The sequence below is a fragment of the Equus asinus genome, chromosome 21, assembly GCF_041296235.1.
Source record: "Equus asinus isolate D_3611 breed Donkey chromosome 21, EquAss-T2T_v2, whole genome shotgun sequence".
Taxonomy (NCBI): Eukaryota; Metazoa; Chordata; class Mammalia; order Perissodactyla; family Equidae; genus Equus; species Equus asinus.
In genome coordinates, this window is record NC_091810.1 from 67,038,531 (window position 1) to 67,057,989 (window position 19,459).

General features: G+C 34.9%; 1 protein-coding gene across 3 annotated transcripts in view; it reads right to left on the bottom strand.

Annotated features, from left to right (window-relative positions):
• Positions 1-19,459, bottom strand: part of CMC1 (C-X9-C motif containing 1) — a 90,753-nt gene that overhangs the window by 57,554 nt on the left and 13,740 nt on the right. Inside the window, exon 2 of one of the 3 annotated variants that reach the window (XM_014840940.3) lies at positions 5,618-5,707. The exons of the other annotated variants lie outside the window; for them this stretch is intronic. Coding sequence (XP_014696426.1) covers positions 5,618-5,707 — 90 coding nt within the window. The remainder of the gene's footprint in view (positions 1-5,617; positions 5,708-19,459) is intronic. 3 annotated transcript variants of the gene reach the window in all.

The window sequence follows — 19,459 nt, forward strand, 5'->3', positions numbered from 1 at the left end:
ACTGAGTCTCTAATGAATTTCGCTGGTAGAAAACATTTCACACATGTTGTCACAATTCGATGCTGGAGGAATTAAGTACATGATGAGTGACTCTGCTGGGGGAAGACTCTTGGACGCTGGCACCTAGTTTCCTCTGGACTTCATGCCATGTGCCTTTCTCCTTTACTAGTTTTGCTTGTATCCTTTTGCTGTAAGAAATCTTAGCCATGAGTATGACTACCCGCTGAGTCCTATAAGTCCTCCTAGCAAATCAGCAAACCCAGGGGTGGTCTTGGGGACCCCCAATACAATCTGATGTAGGTCCAAAGAAAAGAAATTGTATCTTATATCTCTTTATATTTCTTAGGGTCCATAGCATACTCTTGTACACAACAGATATTCATCATATTTGGTGATTTTATATATTATCCTCCTAATACATCCAAACCAGTCTAAAGAAGCATTGCATCTCCACTTCAGTGTTAGTTAACCTTGGTGAACTGGTTAAATGAAAAAAATGTATGTGATAATAATGGCACAATTCAAACAACAAATGAAAAGTTTTGGGCAGGTTCAAGTAACACAGCTGGATAGAAGATTGATTACTTCAACCATTTACAGTCTGTAGCCCTCCAATTTGTTTTAATGATATTTTGATAGTTCTCTGTCTGCAAACATCCTAAAGAATATCCTAAGCATTCTTAATTTGATTTTCTTTGTTGTCAATTCACATATCTCTGGAATTTGGCAAAACGTAACATACTTCAGTTGTATGCAACTGAGAGAAGACGGCAGGCATTTTATCAAGCTGTTGTGTTATTTAACTACAGCTCTGCAATGTTTCAAAAAAACAATCCAGGGGCCGGCCCAGTGGCGCAGCAGTTAAGTGTGCACATTCCACTTCGGCGGCCCATGGTTCGCTGGTTCGGATCGTGGGTGCAGACATGGCACCGCTTGGCACACCATGCTGTGGTAGGCGCCCCACACATAAAGTGGAGGAAGATGGGCACGGCTGTTAGCTCAGGGCCAGCCTTCCTCAGCAAAAAGAGAAGGATTGGCAGATGTTAGCTCAGGGCTAGTCTTCCTCAAAAATAAAAAAAAACCATGCTTCCTTATATTTTATACAATTCCTTTAGAACTAACCCCACCTATTGGCAAAAAAATCAAAAAGACTACAACAGAAAACACTGATACAAAAGAAACATTAAAATAAGGTAAAAGAAGGACGAAGGGTGAAAGGAGTCAGTGATAGGAGAATATCTAGGTTAAAGAAAGTTCCAGGCCTCCCTGATGACAAAGAACTTTTTTGGTCTTGATCTGTCACAGCAGATAGAAGAGAAGCTTATTTTTAAAACAAACTTCATTATTCAACATATTAGACTTTATATGCAATGCCAATTATGCAATTCAAAAAAGCAAAGAAATGTAATGAAGAATTTTTACAAACCGCTATTCAATGACTCTTCCTCTTCCGGGAGGCTCTATTTCCAGAAGAAAAATTTATAATACTAGAATACATACTTTACCAGTATATATGACAAACAATATTTTAAAAAATGTTACTAACATAAAAAATATAAATCATTGAATCAGCGAAGAGTCAAACACATGGAAAAAGTCACAGAGTGGAAAGTAACCTCCAGAGGTCATCAAACCATATTCCTAAAACACCACAAGCTGATAACTCCCAAATCCAAGAAAAAGCAATGATTCCATCATCACACTTGGTGGAAGGGGATTTCTGTTTTGGCTTTTGGGAGTTTGGGCAAGTGGGAGGGAGGAGAAGGGAAGAAGTGAGAGAAAGACTGGCCATTCTAAAATTTTCCTTCAGTTCCATTACCAATATACTCAGTGTTCACTGTGTTAATGTGTTAATGTCTACAAATATACGTTAGTCATTTGTGTTAGTGGCTCCATTAACTGTCAATAATATCAGTGGCAAAAGAAGAATATTATAAAGTAGAGTTTTCTATTTAAATCAAATGTTCAATTTCTTTTCTTTTGATATATGCTCTACCAACAGAGTTTATAATCTTCTCAAAGTTTGTGTAAGATCTGGATTCTTAATTCTGTATGTAACCTCTAAGTTAAGCCACCTTTACTCATCAAATCAAAGTTAAGTTCCAAAAGAAAAGGTGATGAGGGGCTGGCCCGGTGGTCGAGTGGTTAAGTTCGCGCGCTCCGCTGCAGGCGGCCCAGTGTTTCGTCAGTTCGAATCCTGGGCGCGGACATGGCACTGCTCATCAGACAACGCTGAGGCAGCGTCCCACATGCCACAACTAGAAGAACCCACAACGAAGAATACACCACTATGTACCGGAGGGCTTTGGGGAGAAAAAGGAAAAAATAAAATCTTTAAAAAAAAAAAAAGAAAAGAAAAGAAAAGGTGATGAGCACTATTTTCTGTTCAAAAAGAAACAAAAATGTATATGTATTTTATAAAGACAAATATTCTCAAGTTGACCAGTTTAATACAAACACTGCTTAATTGTCACCCAAAAGCTCAGATCTTCTTGTTTCGGGTTATAGTTTTCTTTGTATTGAAATGGCAAAGTTATTGTGACTTTATAAAAATTCACTGTAGAATCAGAATCATGTAGTTTGAGATAAAAGTCAAATTTAAGAAGTACTAGTGTATATAACAATGAAATATTCTAAATATTATCTGGTACTTAAGACATATTTTAATTGTGTTTAAACATAAGGTGAAATGTGCAACTCAGATTAAATCAGTGTAGAGTAAAAACCAATAGTGTATATATAGATAATGAAGATATCATGGAAGCTGGTTAAAAATTATAATGAAAAGAGAACTAGTAAAAATATAGCAACCTGGCTGAAATTGATATTCATTAGGGTACTCTTCACATCAATAGGGAGCATTTGGACTCTGTGGTCTTTATCAGTGTCCCAGCTGGTAATGGTTGAAGGTTAATGCTTTACCCCATTTTGTTCAATTTTCTATCCTAATTAGCCCTCCAAATCTATAGCTGTGAGCACCAAGTGTCTGTGCTCAAAAGAAACTAATTAATGCTAGCAAATTAGATCAAGTCCAAAGATCCAACAGCCAAACTCTTAGTTAAATGCTCCTTGTTAATAGGAAGTGTAGCTGTCAATAACTGCTGTTGGTGACTATAATGAGGCATCTTTCTTTCATTGAAAGTGATTTCATTTCTCTTTGTCCTTGGAAAAGCTGCTCCATTCCCTTCACAAACCTAAGTTGCTGGCAGTCTGACCCAGTTCTTATGATCAGCTGGGTTGAAAGGCATGAAAAAAAAGTCAAACAGAAAAGCTCTCCCACATAATCATGTTTCAGGCATTTAGCAGAAAGTCAGATCACTTCTTAAAATTCCTGTATCTTTATCAAAGAACTATACAATTAGCATGCATAATTATTTTATATAAATCCTATAATTATTAAATAAAGCATAGGCTACAAATAGTACATACACAACAATGGAAGTGTCCTGATTCTAAATTACATCTTACCGTTCAGTTTAAATGTACCTGTTCTGCTGCTGCTTGAGCAATGCCAATGTATGTACTTTCCTAATTCACATGGTTAACCAAGGAGAATACTAACGATTATTCTTCTATAAAATAATCAATTTTAGATTCTAAAACACTGTTTTGGACCATATGGCCTAAAAAAATCAATATGTGATTATAAAAATTCAAATATTCAAAACTCAATTGTTATAACATGTTCTAATAAGGACAAATGCATGGAAATAACCCAAACATCTCAAATTTTAAGATGCTTTCAGTCTTCAGAAGATTTTAAATATATCAAAAAAACAAAACTTAACAACCATGTCAATATCCTAAACAACTTAACTTTTGATAAAGACGTGAAAATGAACATTTTCTTTTCTGTACCATTACAAAATAGTAGATGTGCAACACGAACAAATAAATATTAAAGTTATACTATTTCTTTCTTTTCAAAAACTAAAAGCAAAGTTTCATCATCTAAGAGTAAGCCAAGGCATTTCTGCAACCCAAAGCCAAATAATCCTTCTGCATTTTCATCTGTATCATGTGAGTAAAAACTCATTCTATAATTGAGTTAGCCAGCTTTCTTTCATTTTAGATATTAGAATAATGTATTAAAAAACAACATAAATACAACTACTATTTATAACTTTAGACCAATATATGAGTAATAAGTAAATTTTTCTGGTAGTGAAAAGTTAACCCTCCAACATTATTATCCATTTTGAAGTTTTATCCTCCCTCACCAGAATCACGATGTATATTTTTTAAAGTTCTATGAGGCAGGTGGAGGATTATCTCTTGAGACTATCAGTATGACACCTGCCAATGCCGGATGTACAATGAACCCTGTCTGCAGGTGCCAATGGGTTCATTTCTCCTGACACCCAGGGGTAGGGGTGGAAGGAGGGTGTGCTGATTAAACAATTAATTCATTGTAAAAGCAAGAGTTATTTCACAGAATGATACTAGTAAATTATTGATAATTTACTAATAAATTTATTTATGGATGGATAACAAATCTAATTTATTGGATTGGATTTAAAACTGGAATATGTCATAAGTCACTTAATTTAAGAAACAGAAACAACTATCACACAACGTCAAGTCTGAGGACTACTTTTATTGCCTCCATCCATCAATTGCAAAGGTCATTCTCTAAGGAGATAGCATCAGAGGGACAGAAATGTCCCCGGCATCCAAATGTTGTTGACACAGTCCTGAAACTACAGTTGACACAGCCTAGCTCCCCTGTAGCGAAACTTGCAGTGCAAATGCAGCCCATCATCCTCACTAAAAATTATTATGATCCTTCAACAAAGACGACTATAGGGGAAAGTTAAGGGGAGTCAGAAAAATAGTCTACATCAGCAAAATTTTGCTACTACTTCTTGTTAGATGGCCATTCCAAGAGGCAGATTTTTTTTAAAAAGACATTTCTTTTTACAGTAATACTTCCATCTGCTTTTCTGATTATCCAACATTCATGGCCTCATTTTTTACCTTCCACTGCTTGGTTTCCCTTTTCATTATAATATTCCATATTTGATAATATACCTCTAGATATATAGAATACAGAAGTATTTCATGTTAAAAAAACATTTTCCAAAGAAAACATGCATATATGGGTGCCTAGTGCATGCATTTACATAAATATCTTTCACTTAGAAACATAAAATGTAAAAACATAAACTAGACTCATTTTAAGCACTATTGGGATTCCACTAACAATTCAGTAACAGACAACGACACAAAAAAAATCATCTTAGAATACATAGCTATATGAATATATCGATAGATGAAAAAAAGGTACAGGTTACATTTGATGTTTCTTTGTTCCCTATCAAAGTCACCAGAATAATTATTTCTCCAAAATATGCATACCAAGTTTTTCTCTATATGTAACTGTACTTCTGGGAAAAAAATGTTTTTTAGTAGTAATTTGGGAGAATATTTTTAAATTGTAAATGAAGTGAACACTACCTGGAAGTTCTGAAAGCTGAAATACTGGTATCTCAGTGAAAGGGTGAGAAGCAATTCATACATTTTAATTCATTGACTACTTGAGTCTGAGGCTAAGGATTAAATTCAGATTATATTTTAAAAAATGAATTTGATTTTTATATGAGTATTTGAATCTTACCTTGAACTTGTTCAAAACATCTCTCACGGGCCTTTTCTCTCATTATTTTAGGGATCAAAACATCTTTTTCAACATGTCTGAGATGCTGCTCTGAAAAAAAAATATCTTTCTTTAATATAGTAAAGTCTCAAATAAATCACCAGTTTAGGGAGAAAATAAGCACTATAATTCACTTAAAATAAAAGTCTAATAAGCAAATATATTAAAAACGGACTTATAACGTCATAAAATTTTGATTATTTTAGTCACTGAAAATCATTCTAAATATTTATCTTTTTATAACAGAAAAAATGTGAAGGACATAGGCAACATTTTTCTAAAAGTTTCTGGAAACTATATTACAACACTTTTATTTGATAACATATTCTATGTAGTCTTGTCAAAATTAAAGTCGCAGACTAAAACTTATCATTTTTCTTACTAATATAGTCCACGAAAAGAGCATTTTTATCAATAGTGAGATCCAAGGATAGATAAAGAGATCCAAGATTAAGAGACACAGGAGTAGTTTCTCTATCTAGCAATAAGAGTAGCCTAAGAAAGAAAGAACTGGCAGACGAAAAAGTGGAACTACAGGTGCACACAAAAACAAAGCACGTGAAATTTCTGCGCATTTTAAACACAACCACCACACCAGACTAAGACGGTAGACTGAGCACCTGCTCCAGAGTCCCACCTGTTCCTCAAATTCCCAGAGAGCCCTGAAAAGCAAAAGGGTAAGTGTCCTCAGGCAACCAAAATGACCAGGAATCTCTGATAGACAAAGGCAGATGAGATGAGATTATAGGAGGGAATCATATTCCCATAGAGTTTTTCCCCAGGAAAAAACTGATGCCAAAAGTGGCTGTTGCTCCCTGCTCTAAAGCAGTAAAAATGGAGAGCAAGAGACTTTCCTAGAAAAACAAAAGCATTATTGGTTGAAATACCTCAGTAGGAGCCAAGTGGGTCACTTCTTGTTACCTTCAGACCATGAGTAAAAGAAATAAATATAAGTATTTATCCCCAAGGTCAGGAAGTTTCCCAGTATCTAGTGACACCTAGGGAGATCAGGAACCCCTAAACTTCTCCCAGTACTATGTGGTTCCCAACATAGTATGCTGGATGCAAGCAGTTATGAATTATAGTATTTGCAGAAAGGGTAACAGGGAATCTCAAAAAGCAAGAAAATCAACGACAAAGCAGCCAAAGGTAACAAAAGCAAAAATAAAAAAAGTGGGACGACATCAAACTAAAAAGCTTCTGCACAGCAAAGGAAATCAACAAAATGAAAAGGCAATCTAACAAAAGGGAGAAAATATTTGCAAATCATATATCTGATAAGGGTTTAATATCTAAAATATATAAAGAACTCATATAACTCAACAGCAAAAAAGCAAACAATCCAGGGCCAGCCCCGTGGTGTAGTGGTTAAGTTCACATGCTCCACTTCAGTGGCCCAAGGTTTGCATGCTCAGATCCCTGGCATGGACCTACACACCACTCATCAAGCCATGCTGTGGCAGCATCCCATATACAAAGTAGAGGAAGACTGGGACGGCTGTTAGCTCAGGGACCATCTTCCTCAAGTAAAAAGGGGAAGATTAGCAACAGATGTTAGCTCAAGGTTAATCTTCCTCACCAAAAAAAAAGAAAAAAACAATTAAAAAATGGGCAAAGGATCTAAAAACATATTTTTCCAAAGAGGACATACAGATGGTCAATAGGTACACGAAAAGGTACTCAACATCACTAATCACCAGGGAAATGCAAATCAAAACCTTACAACCTTTAGAATGTCTATTACCAAAAAGACAAGAAATAACAAGTGTTGTGAAGGATGTAGGGAATCCTTGTGCACTGTTGGTGGGGATATAAATTGGTGGAGTCAGTAGGGAAAACAGTATGGAGATTCCTCAAAAAATTAAAAATAGAACTACCATATGATCAACAATTCCACTTCTGGGTATTTATCCAAAGAATACAAAAACACTAACTTGAAAAGATATATGCACCCTCATGTTCATTGCAGCATTATTTAGAATAGCCAAGATATGGAAATAACCTAAGTGTACATCGATGGATGAATAGACTCAATGGAATATTATTCAGCCATAAAAAGGAATGAAATCTTGCCATTTGTGACAACATGGATGAACCTTGATGGCATTATGCTAAGTGAAATACAGAGAAAGACAGAGAAAGGCAAATACCATATGATCTCACTTGTAAGTGGAATCTAAAATAAAACAATACAAAAACAAACTCACAGATACAGAGAACAGAAAGACTAGTCATTGCCAGAGGTGGGTGATGGGGTGAGCTAAATGGGTGAAGGGGGTCAAAAGGTACAAACTTCTGTTATAAAGTAAATAAGTCATGAGGATGTAACGTACAGCATGGTGACTATAGTTGATAATACTGTACTGCATTATTTGAAAGTTGCTAAAACTAAACCTTGAAAGTTCTCATCACAAGAAAAAAAAAATCTGTAATTATGTATGGTGATGGATGTTAACTACACTTACTGTGGTGATCATTTTGGAAGATATACAAATACTGCATCATTATGCTGTATGCTTGAAACCAATACAACGTTATATGCCAATTATACCTCAAAGGGGCCAGCCCGGTGGTGTTAGCAATTAAGTTCATGCACTCTGCTTCAGTGGCCTGGGGTTCACTGGCTCACATCCTGGGTGCGGACCTATGCACCGCTTATCAAGCCATCCTGTGGCAGGTGTCCCACATATAAAATAGAGGAAGATGAGCATAGATGTTAGCTCAGGACCACTCCTCCTCAGCAAAAAGAGGAGGATTGGTGGCAGATTTACCTCAGGGGTAATCTTCCTCAAAAAAGAAAAAAAAAGAGCGCTAAGAATCACCCAAATTTGATGGAGGACAACAGCGAAAGAGAGAAACCAACTGTACTTAATCAAGACGTAACCAACTCCTCTGCAAGTTAAAAGAGTAAAGAAAATAAGATTTTAGAATAAGCATAATAAATATACTGAGGCAAAAAGACAGCCCTGAATCCTCAGATAGAAATGGATCATAGATTACCTAAACACACTTCGATGAAATGTCTCAAACTCAAAAATCCTAAAAGGTTCAAAAGGGAAAAAACATTACCCACACAAAAGAATGACATCAGATCTATATAATGTGTCACTGGCAAGAAGACAACAGAGAAATAACTTCAAGTTCTAAGACAGAATTACTTTAAATCCAAGAATTCTAGAGCAAATTAAGAATGAAGTTGAAGACATTTTCTGAAAGGTAGATATTGAAAAGTTTACCACCTTCACACCTTACTGAAAAAGAAGTGATCCTTACTGTTGTGCAACAACCCACTAATCAAACTTATTGATGTAAAACAAAAATATTTTGTTTTGCATAGAGATCCTCTAGGTCAGGAATGCAGAAAGGTAAAGCACAATTGATTCTTCTCTGCTTCACAATGTCTGGGACCTTATCCACGAAGACCGTAATGACAGGTGTTAACTTTAACACTGCAAAACTGGGGCTGGTGAATTTACTTCCAAGATGACTTTTTTCACTTATGCATCTGACATCCAGGCTGGAATGCCTGAAGAACTGGCTCAGTGAGGACTGTAAACCAGAGCCCCTATACATGGCCTCTCCATTTGATTTGGCTTCTCACAGTAAGGCAGGTAGGTTATGAGAGAAAGCAATCTGAGAAGCAAGCATTCCAAGATAACCAAGTGAAAGTGACATGGCCTTTTCTCACCCTGTCATGAGAGCCATGCAGAATCATTCCTGCCACATTATGGTTCAAGTCACTAAGGACAGCCTATACTCAAGTGGAGGGGAATTAAGACCCCATTCTTTGTGGCAAGGCCACATTACAGAAGAGAATGAGGGATGAAACATAATGTTGTGGTCTTCTTTGTAAAATAAAATTTGCCACAAGAAGTAATAGAGAATATAGTATGATAAAATAAAAATGAATCCATGATGTACAAATGTAAAATATATAAGGCATATTAGAAAACATATACTTAAATTTATATGTTAAAACTATAAAGTACTTGAATAATGCCACCGACTAACTTGACCTAACTTTTATAGAATATTTCACTCAATATCAGCAGAATATTAACAAAGAAAGATCATAGTCTGAGCTATGAAACAAATCTCAATAAATGTAAAAGAATTCAAGTCATACAAAGCATGTTCCCTGACACCAATGTAATTAGATTAGAAATCAGTAACAGAAAGATCTCTTAATAATCTCCACATATTTGGAAACTAAATAACACACTTTAAATTAACTCATGGGTCTAAGAAACAATCAAAACGGAAATCAGGAAGTATTTTGAAATGAATGAAAATGAAAATACAACATATCAAAATTTGTGTGATGCAGCTAAAACAGTACTTAGAGGAAAATTTGTAGCACTAAAAGCCTACACTGGAAAAGAGGGATGGTCATAAATCAATGACTTAAGCTTCCAACTTGAAAAACCAGAAAAAGAGTAAACTAAACACAAAACAAACAAAAAGAGGGAAATAATAAAGAACAAAGCAGAAATCAATGAAAGAGAGACCAAATCAAACAAAATGATAAAGAAAAGCAATGAAACCAAAGCTGGTTCTTTGAGATCATTAAAATTGGTAAATCACTAGCCAGACAAAAAGAGAGGTCATAAACATCAGAAATGATAAACATTTTTAAGTGATAATAAGAAAACAGTATAAACAAATGTAGGTCAATAAATTTCACAACAAATATGAAATGGAAAAGTCCTTGAAAAACACAAATAACCAAAGCTTATTCAAAGATACAGATAACCAGTATAGTCCTGTACCTATAAAAGCAATTGAATCTGTAGTTAAAAGCCCCCTCACCAAGAAAATTCCAGACCTTGATAGCCTTACTGGCGAAATTAACCAAACATTTACAAAAGAAATACTGTCAAATCCATACAAGCTCTTCTAGAAAACTGCTGTAAGGTCAGTATTACCCAGATACCAAAATCAGACACAGGCATTACAAGAAAAGAAAACTACAGTCCAATACCCCATCATGAATGAGGATATAAAAGTATTAACAAAAAATTAGCAAATTGAGTCCAACAATATAAAAAAGGATAAAACTTCATTCCCAAATAAAGTTTATCCCAGGATAGCAAGGTTCATTTGACATTCAAAAATCAATAAATGCCCACTGGAAAACTATTAAAAATAATCAACAACTACAGCAAAGTTGCAGGGTATAAAATCAACATACATAAATCAGTAGCATTTCTATACTCTAACAATGAAATAACAGAAAAAGAATTCAAGAACACAATCCCATTCACAATCACAACAAAATGAATAAAATACCTTGGGGTAAATTTAACCAAGGAAGTGAAAGATCTATACAACGAAAACTACAAGACTTTCCTGAAAGAAATTGATGACAATATAAAAAGATGGAAAGACATTCCATGCACATGGATTGGAAGAAAAACCATAGTTAAAATGTCCATACTACCTAAAGCAATCTACAGATTCAATGCTATCCCAATCAGAATCCCAATGACATTCTTTACAGAAATAGAACAAAGAATCCTAAAATTCATCTGGGGCAACAAAAGACCCCGAATTGGTAAAGCAATCCTGAGAAAAAAGCACAAAAAGGAAGGCATCACAATCCCTGACTTCAAAACATACTACAAAGCTACAGTAATCAAAACAGCATGGTACTGGTACAAAAACAGGTGCACAGATCAATGGAACAGAATTGAAAGCCCAGAAATAAAACCACACATCTATGGACACCTAATCTTTGACAAAGGAGCTGAGGGCATACAATGAAGAAAAGAAGTCTCTTCCACAAATGGTGCTGGGAAAACTGGACAGCCACATGTAAAAGAATGAAAATTGACCATTCTTTTTCACCATTCACAAAAATACACTCAAAATGGATCAAACACCTAAAGATAAGACCTGAAACCATAAGGCTTCTAGAAGAAAATATAGGCAGTACACTCTTTGACAATAGCATCAAAAGGATCTTTTTGGACACCATGTCTCCTCAGACGAGGGAAACAATAGAAAGAATAAACAAATGGGACTTCATCAGACTAAAGAGCTTCTTCAACACAACGGAAAACAGGATTGAAACAAAAAAAACAATCCACTAATTGGGAAAAGATATTTACAAGCTATATATCCGACAAAAGGTTAATCTCCATAATATATAAAGAACACACACAGCTCAACAACAAAAAATCAAACACCACGATCAAAAAATGGGCAGGAGACATGAACAGACATTTCTTCAAAGAAGATATACAGATGGCCAATAGGCACATGAAAAAATGTTCATCATTGCTGATCATCAGGGAAATGCAAATCAAAACCACACTAAGATATCACCTTACACCCATTAGAATGACAAAAATAACTAAAACTAATAGTAACAAATGTTGGAGACGTTGTGGAGAAAAAGGAACCCTCATACACTGCTGGTGGGGATGCAAACTGGTGCAGCCACTATGGAAAACAGTATGAGATTTCTCAAAAAATTAAAAATAGAACTACCATACGACCCAGCTATCCCATTACTGGGTATCTATCCAAAGAGCTTGAAGTCAGCAATTCCAAAAGTCCCATGCACCCCAATGTTCACTGCAGAATTATTTACAACAACCAAGATGTGGAAGCAACCTAAGTGCCCATCAACAGATGATTGGATAAAGAAGATATGGTATACACATACAATGGAATACCACTCAGCTGTAAAAAAAGGACAAACAAATCGTCCCATTTGCAACAACACGGATGGACCTTGAGGCAATTATGTTAAGTGAAATAAGCCAGATAGAGAAGGACAATCTCTGTATGACTCCACTCACATGAGGAATTTAAACATGTAGACAAAGAGAACAGATTGAAAGGTGGGGTGGGGGGGTGGGCATAAAGGTTGAAGTGGTACACCTACAACACGACTGACAATAATGTACAACTGAAATTTCACAAGGTTGTAAACTATCATAACCTTAATAAAAAGTAAAAAAAAAAAAATCAATAAATATAATTCATCTTAAAAACATTAGCAAAGAAAACACACATGGTTATCACAATAGACTCAGAAAATACATCTGACAAAAATTCAACATCCATTCCTAATAAAAACTCTCAGTAAAGTAGGAGCAGAAGGAAACTTCCTCAACATGATAAGTGGCATCTACAGAAAAAACCCACAACTAACATCATAACTTTTGGTGGAATACTAAATGTTTTCCCCTTAAGATAGAAAAAAGATAAAGAAGTCTACTCTTATCATTTCTATTGAGCACAATAATGAATGCAATTATTCCTAGCCAATGCAATAAGGCAAGAAAAATAAATAAAAGGCTTCCAGATTGGAAAGGAAGAATTAAAACTGTAGTTATTCAACGATAATATGATGATCTATATAGAAAATCCAATGGAATTTACAAAAGAGACTCTAGAACTAATAAGTGAGTTTAGAAAGGTTTCCAGTTATAAGATTAATATACAAGAATCAAATGGAGATGACATAATAAAAAGTCAGAGAACTAGGAGATAATTCAATAGAAATTATCCAATCTGAAAAGAAGAGAAAATAGCCTTTTAAAAAATTAACTGAGGATCAGGGACCTGTGGGACAAAAACAAAAGATCTATCATTCATGTTACCAGAGTCTGAGAAAAAGAGAAAAAAAAATGTAGGGCTGAAAAAATATTTGAAGAAGAAATAGCTGAAAACTTTGCAAATTAGGCAAATGACATAAACCTACAAATTCAAGAAAATAATAAAAACCCAAAGAAACCCATACCCATACACATCATAATCAAAATTCTAAAATGAGAGGCAAAGAAAAACCTTGAAAGCATCAGAGAAAAATATAGGGGAACAAAGATTCCAAGGACAAAGGATTTCTCATCAAAAACCACAGAGGCCAGAAGGAAGTGACATAATATTTTCAAGTATTAATAAAAAAGAACTGTCAATCAAGAATTCTATATCCAGCAAAAACATTCTTCAGCATTGAAAATGAAATAAAGACAACTCGATGAAAGGAAGCTAAGGTAATTTCTTTCAGCAGATCTGTTCTAAAGAATGGCTAGAGGAAGCTATTCAGGCAGGAAGGAAATAGTAACAAGAAGAAACTCAGAACAACAGGAATGAAGAAAGGGTAAATGTAATAAACTGTTCTTCTTGAATGTTAAAAACTGTTTTTGACAGAAGCAAAAGTTACAGCATTCTCAATGTACACAGAGGTAATATCAAAGATGACTATATCATAAAGCACAGAGGATAAAGCGATTTCTTGGTGGTATGAAATCTACATTCCACTTGAAAAAATGTTGATGCTAGTAGACTGTGATAAACTAGGTATGTGTAGTGAAATCTTTAGAGCAACCACTAAAAACTAAGAAATAAATTAAAAAACACTATAGATAAATCAAATGGAATACCGAAAAATTTAAAGTATTTTCTCTGACCATACTGGAATCAACTAGATAGCAATAACAGAAAACAGGAAAATTTCCTAAGACTGGGAAATTAAACAACACACTTCTAAATAATTCATAGGTCAAAGAGGAAGTATCAAGGGAAACAAAAAAGTACATTGACCTAAACTGACCTGAAAACACAACACATCAAAATTTGTAAGACAAAGCTAAAGCAGTGCTTATAGGGAAATTTATAGCAATAAATGCTCATAATAGAAAAGAAAGTCTCAAACCAATAATCTAACCTTCCAACTGACAAAACCAGAAAAAGGACAAAAATGAACCTAAAGCAAGCAGAAACAAAAAGATAATAAAGAGCAGAAATCAATAAAATTGACAAGAGAAAAACAAATGAGATAATCACACTAAAGCTGTTTTTTCAGAAAGATCAATAAAATTGGTTCAGACACCTTCAGTGGCACATTCTACAAAATATTTAAAGCACAAATAACACCAATACTACAGCCTCTTCCTAACACATTTTATGAGGCCAGCATTACTGTGATACCAAAAGCAAAGGCAATATTTAAAAAAAAAACAAACCCACAGACCAACATCCCTGATGACTACAGACACGATAAACCTCAACAAAATATCAGCAAATCAAATCCAGCAATATATAAAAAGAAAAATACACCACATCGAGCTGGGTTTATTCCAAGGATGCAAGCTCATTCCTATTTGAAATCAATCAATGTGATCTATCACATGAACAGTCTAAAAAAGGAAAATCATAGTCACATCAATTGAAGCCGAAAAAACATTTAAGAAAATTCAACACTCATTCATTAAAAACAAACAAACAAAACTCTCAATAAACTAAGAATGGAAAGGAACTTCTTCAACCTAATAAAGAGTATCTGCAAAAAACCTACAGCTAGCATCATACTTAATGGTAAAACACTAAATGCTTTCCCCCTAAGACCAAGAATATGGAGTAAAATTGCATGGAACTATACAAACACATGTGTCCATATAGAAACGGGTGAAAACTGAAAAGGCCCATAGTTAACAGTATTGTAACAACTTCAATTTCCTACTTTTGATATTGTACTACAGTTATGTGAGATGTCACCACTGGGGAAAGCAGTGTGAAGGGTATATTAGACTCTATAAAGTATTTTTTGCAACTTCTTGTGAGTCTATAATTATTTCAAAATAAAAAGTTAAGGGAAAAAAACTGCTAAAGGAAATCATAGGAGAACATCTTCATGATCCAGAGTTCTTATATATAACACCAAACTCATGATGCATAAAAGAAAAACAAAATTGATAAATTAGACTTCATCAAAATTAAAAAGTTTCACTATGCAAAAGCCCCTGTTAGGAACATAAAAGACAAGCCACATAACGGGAAAAATTATTTGCAAATCTCCTATCTGACAAACGGACTTTTATCCAGAATGTATAAAGAATGCTTTAAACTCAACAGTATGAAAACAATAATCTATTTAGAAATGGGCAAAAGACTTAGACACTACACCAAAAATACTGGATAGGGTTTCGCTCTGCTGCATACAGGTTGCTAGGAGTTGGAATCTACTCGATGGCACTAACAACAAAAAAGATATATGGATAGCAAATAAGCATATGAAGCGATGCTCAACATCATTAGTCATTAGGGAAATGCAAATTAAAGTTACAAGAGATACCACTGAAGACCTATTCAGATGGCTAAAATTTAAAAATGTGACATACCAAGTGCTAACAAGGATGTGGCGTACCTGGATATCTCATACATTGCTGCTGGGAACATTAAACGGTACAGCCACTCTGGAAGATAACTGGGCAGCTTCTTGAAAGTAAAACATACACTTACCATATGATCCTGCAAATATACTCCTCAGGATTTATTCTACAGAAATGAAAACTTACGTTCGCACAAAAACCTGTACACAGATGTTCACTGTGGCTCTACCTGTAATGGTCAAAACAGAGAAATAACCCAAAAGTCCTTCAAGTGAATGGACAGAGTGGTTCATCTAGACAATGGAGTATTATTCAACAATAAAACAGAATGGACTACTGACATACAACAGCAGCAGCAACCTGGATGGATCTCTAGGGCACTATGTTGAATGAAAAGATGACGATCTCAAAGGGTTCATACTGCATGATTTCATTTACATATCATTCTTAACGCGACAAAACTAGAGTGATGGAAAGCAGATCATTGGCTGCCAGTAGTCAGAGCCAAGGAAGCAGTGTGACTATCGAGAGGAAATGTGAGCAATTTTCTTTTTGGTGACAGAACAGTTCTGTATGCTGATTGTGATCATGGCTACTTGAGTCTTCATATGTAGTAAGAATGTCATAAACTACACACACACACAAAATACATGCAAAAACTGGTGAAATTCAACTAAGATATGTACCTGAGTTAGTACTATACTAATGCCAATTCCTGATTTCCTTCGTTACAGTGAAGTGTAGCAGTGTGGCCCAACTTTTTTGCCCCTAAAGGACACGTTTCAGCCATTTTTCCTAATGCCCCCGCTATGAAATGTTAATATCACAGATATATTGTCTGTTCATGTACTGTATGTGTTAACAGTGCTTTACACGTCGAAAGAGTAAGATTATTTTCTCCCTCAAACCCATTTTTGCCCCCTTCAGGGCAATGTCACACTCACTGAAGACATGCACTATGGTTGTGTAAGATGGTATCATTAGGGAAAGCTGGGGGAAACTACCAGCTTTTCATGGAAAATTACCATGCAAATTCAATTGCCATGGAAACTACCCTATATTGCAGTTTGACGTATTCAACTATTTCAAAATAAAGCTATAATAAAAAAGCTTAATAATGTATAAGAAAGAGCAGCGGACCTAGGACAGCCAAAACAACATTAAAACAGAAGACCAAACTTGGATGATTTGCACTTCTTGATTTCAAGTCTTACTACAAAGCTACAGCAATCAAGGTGGGGTAGTATTGGCATAATTAGGATAAACAAATAGATTAATGTAACCAAAGAGAGTCCAGAAATACTTCCACATATATACGGTCAATTTATTTTGACATGCATCAAGGCTACTCAATGAAGAAATAAAAGTATTTTCAACAAATGGTGGTAGACCTGGAAAACCATGAAAAAGAAAAAAAAAACTCAGCCTGAACCCTTCGACCCTCACTTCACAGAACTCACAAAAATTTATTTGCCACAGATCATAAACATAAACGTAAAAACTAAAACTATTAAACAAACAAAAAAACCTTCAATTTCTTAGAGTAGACAGAGATTTCTTAAAGAGGACACAGGAACTAAACAGAAAGGAAAAAAATTATAAATTTTATTTCATCAAATATAAAATCTGCTAGGGCCGGCCTGGTGGCGCAGGCCGCACATTCAGCTTCTCGGCGGCCCAGGGTTCACCAGTTCGGATCCTGGGTGCAGACATGGCACTGCTTGGCAAAAGCCATGCTGTGGTAGGCGTCCCACATATAAAGAAGAGGAAGATGGGAATGGATGTTAGCTCAGGGCCAGTCTTCCTCAGCAAAAAGACAAGGATTGGCAGTAGTTAGGTCAGGGTTAATTTTCCTCAAAAAAAAAAAAAAATACATATATAAAATCTGCTGTTCATCTAAAGACAACATTAAGGAAATTAAAAGGCAAGCCAGAGACCAGAATAAAGTGTTCACTATATATATCTGACAAAGGACTTGAATCTAGAATACATAAAGAACTCCTACATATCAATAACAAAAATATAAACAACCCTATAAAAAAGGGGCAAAAGCCTGGAATGGACACTTTAAAATGAAGATATACAAATTGTAAATACATACATGAAAAGGTGCTCAAAATCGTTAGTCATTAAGAAAATGCAAATGAAACCCATGATATTTCACACCCACCAGAATGACTAAAATTAAAAACACTGACAACACCAAATGTTAGGGAGAATGTGGATCAACTGGAACTTTCATATATTGCTGGTGATAGTGTGAAATGATAAACTTCTTTGGAAAACTTCTTGTTAAGTTATAAAGTTAAATATACACTCCACCTATTTTCCACTCCTAGGTATTAATTTACTCATGATCAATGAAAATATATGTCTGAAAAACAACCTGTTCAAGTTCTTATGGAAGCATTATTCCTAATAGCCGAAAATTGGAAACAACCTAAATGCCCAATTGAATACTATTTAGCAATACAAAAGAATGAACTCAAAATACATACAAAACACAAAAATACAAAATACACAAGATACACATAATATGGGTGAATCTCAAAAATTTTGTTGAGAAAAAGAAGCCAGACAGAGTATATACTACATGATTCAAGAACATGCAAAATTAATCTATGCTGATAAAAATTATAACACCAGTTATCTATGGGAGTTGAACAATGTCTTTATAGAGGTGAATACATTTATCAAAACTCATCATCTATAAATTTCACTGTATATTTTACCTCAATTTATAATGTTAGCTTTAAAACATGATATAAATCTGCACTCATAGTGGGTGATTTTAACCCATAACTATCAGAAATTAGATAATTAAGTAGACAAAAAGTTTTATAATTTTCTTCTTAAATATACTGTTCATCTATTATTAGATTTATTTCTATTGGTAAAGGTATCTTTTCATAAATAACGTGTTTATTACTGGTGTATAGATTCAAGTGAATTTTTTATATAGTCCTTACAACCAACACAATCTTACTTAACTCTCATTAATTCTAATAACTGGACAATAGATTCTCTTCCAATTTCTATGCAGACAATCATAGGGACAGCTCTGCATCTTTCTTTTTCATTCTTACTGGCTATGTCCTTTAGAAAAATGGTGAGTAGCAGCTAGCAGCACCTCTGTCTTGGGTGCTCAAATTTTGTTTAGAATTTTTATAGTTATCTTCATGTTGAGATCTGCCTATGACTTTCCTCTCTTATCTTTGTGTTGTTTCGGTATCAAAGTTACATCACTTAAGCAATAAATTAGGCACCTTTCTCTTCCTTTATATTCTCCAGAACATTTCTTATAAAGTAAGATTATTATCAGTTCCTTGAAAGTGCGGTAGAAACCACTTGCAATGTTCAATTTAATGGGTCAACTCGGCTAGTCTATAGTCCCCAGTTATTCAAACAAACCCTAATCCAGGTGCCCTGACCTACACATTTCAGACTTACCCAACTAGCTCCCACAATCCCATAAGCCAATATCTTCTCATGTATATATGTACATGTGTGTGTGTGCACATGTGTGTGGATGTCTGTATGTGTACATATATCTCTCTCTCCTACTGGTGGTTTCTCTGGTGGAACCCTGACTGATACACGACCTACCAGGGCCCAGGTTTTGGAGTGTGTATGCGTATATGTGTGAGAGAGACAGACAGACACAAGGAGAATTTTAACT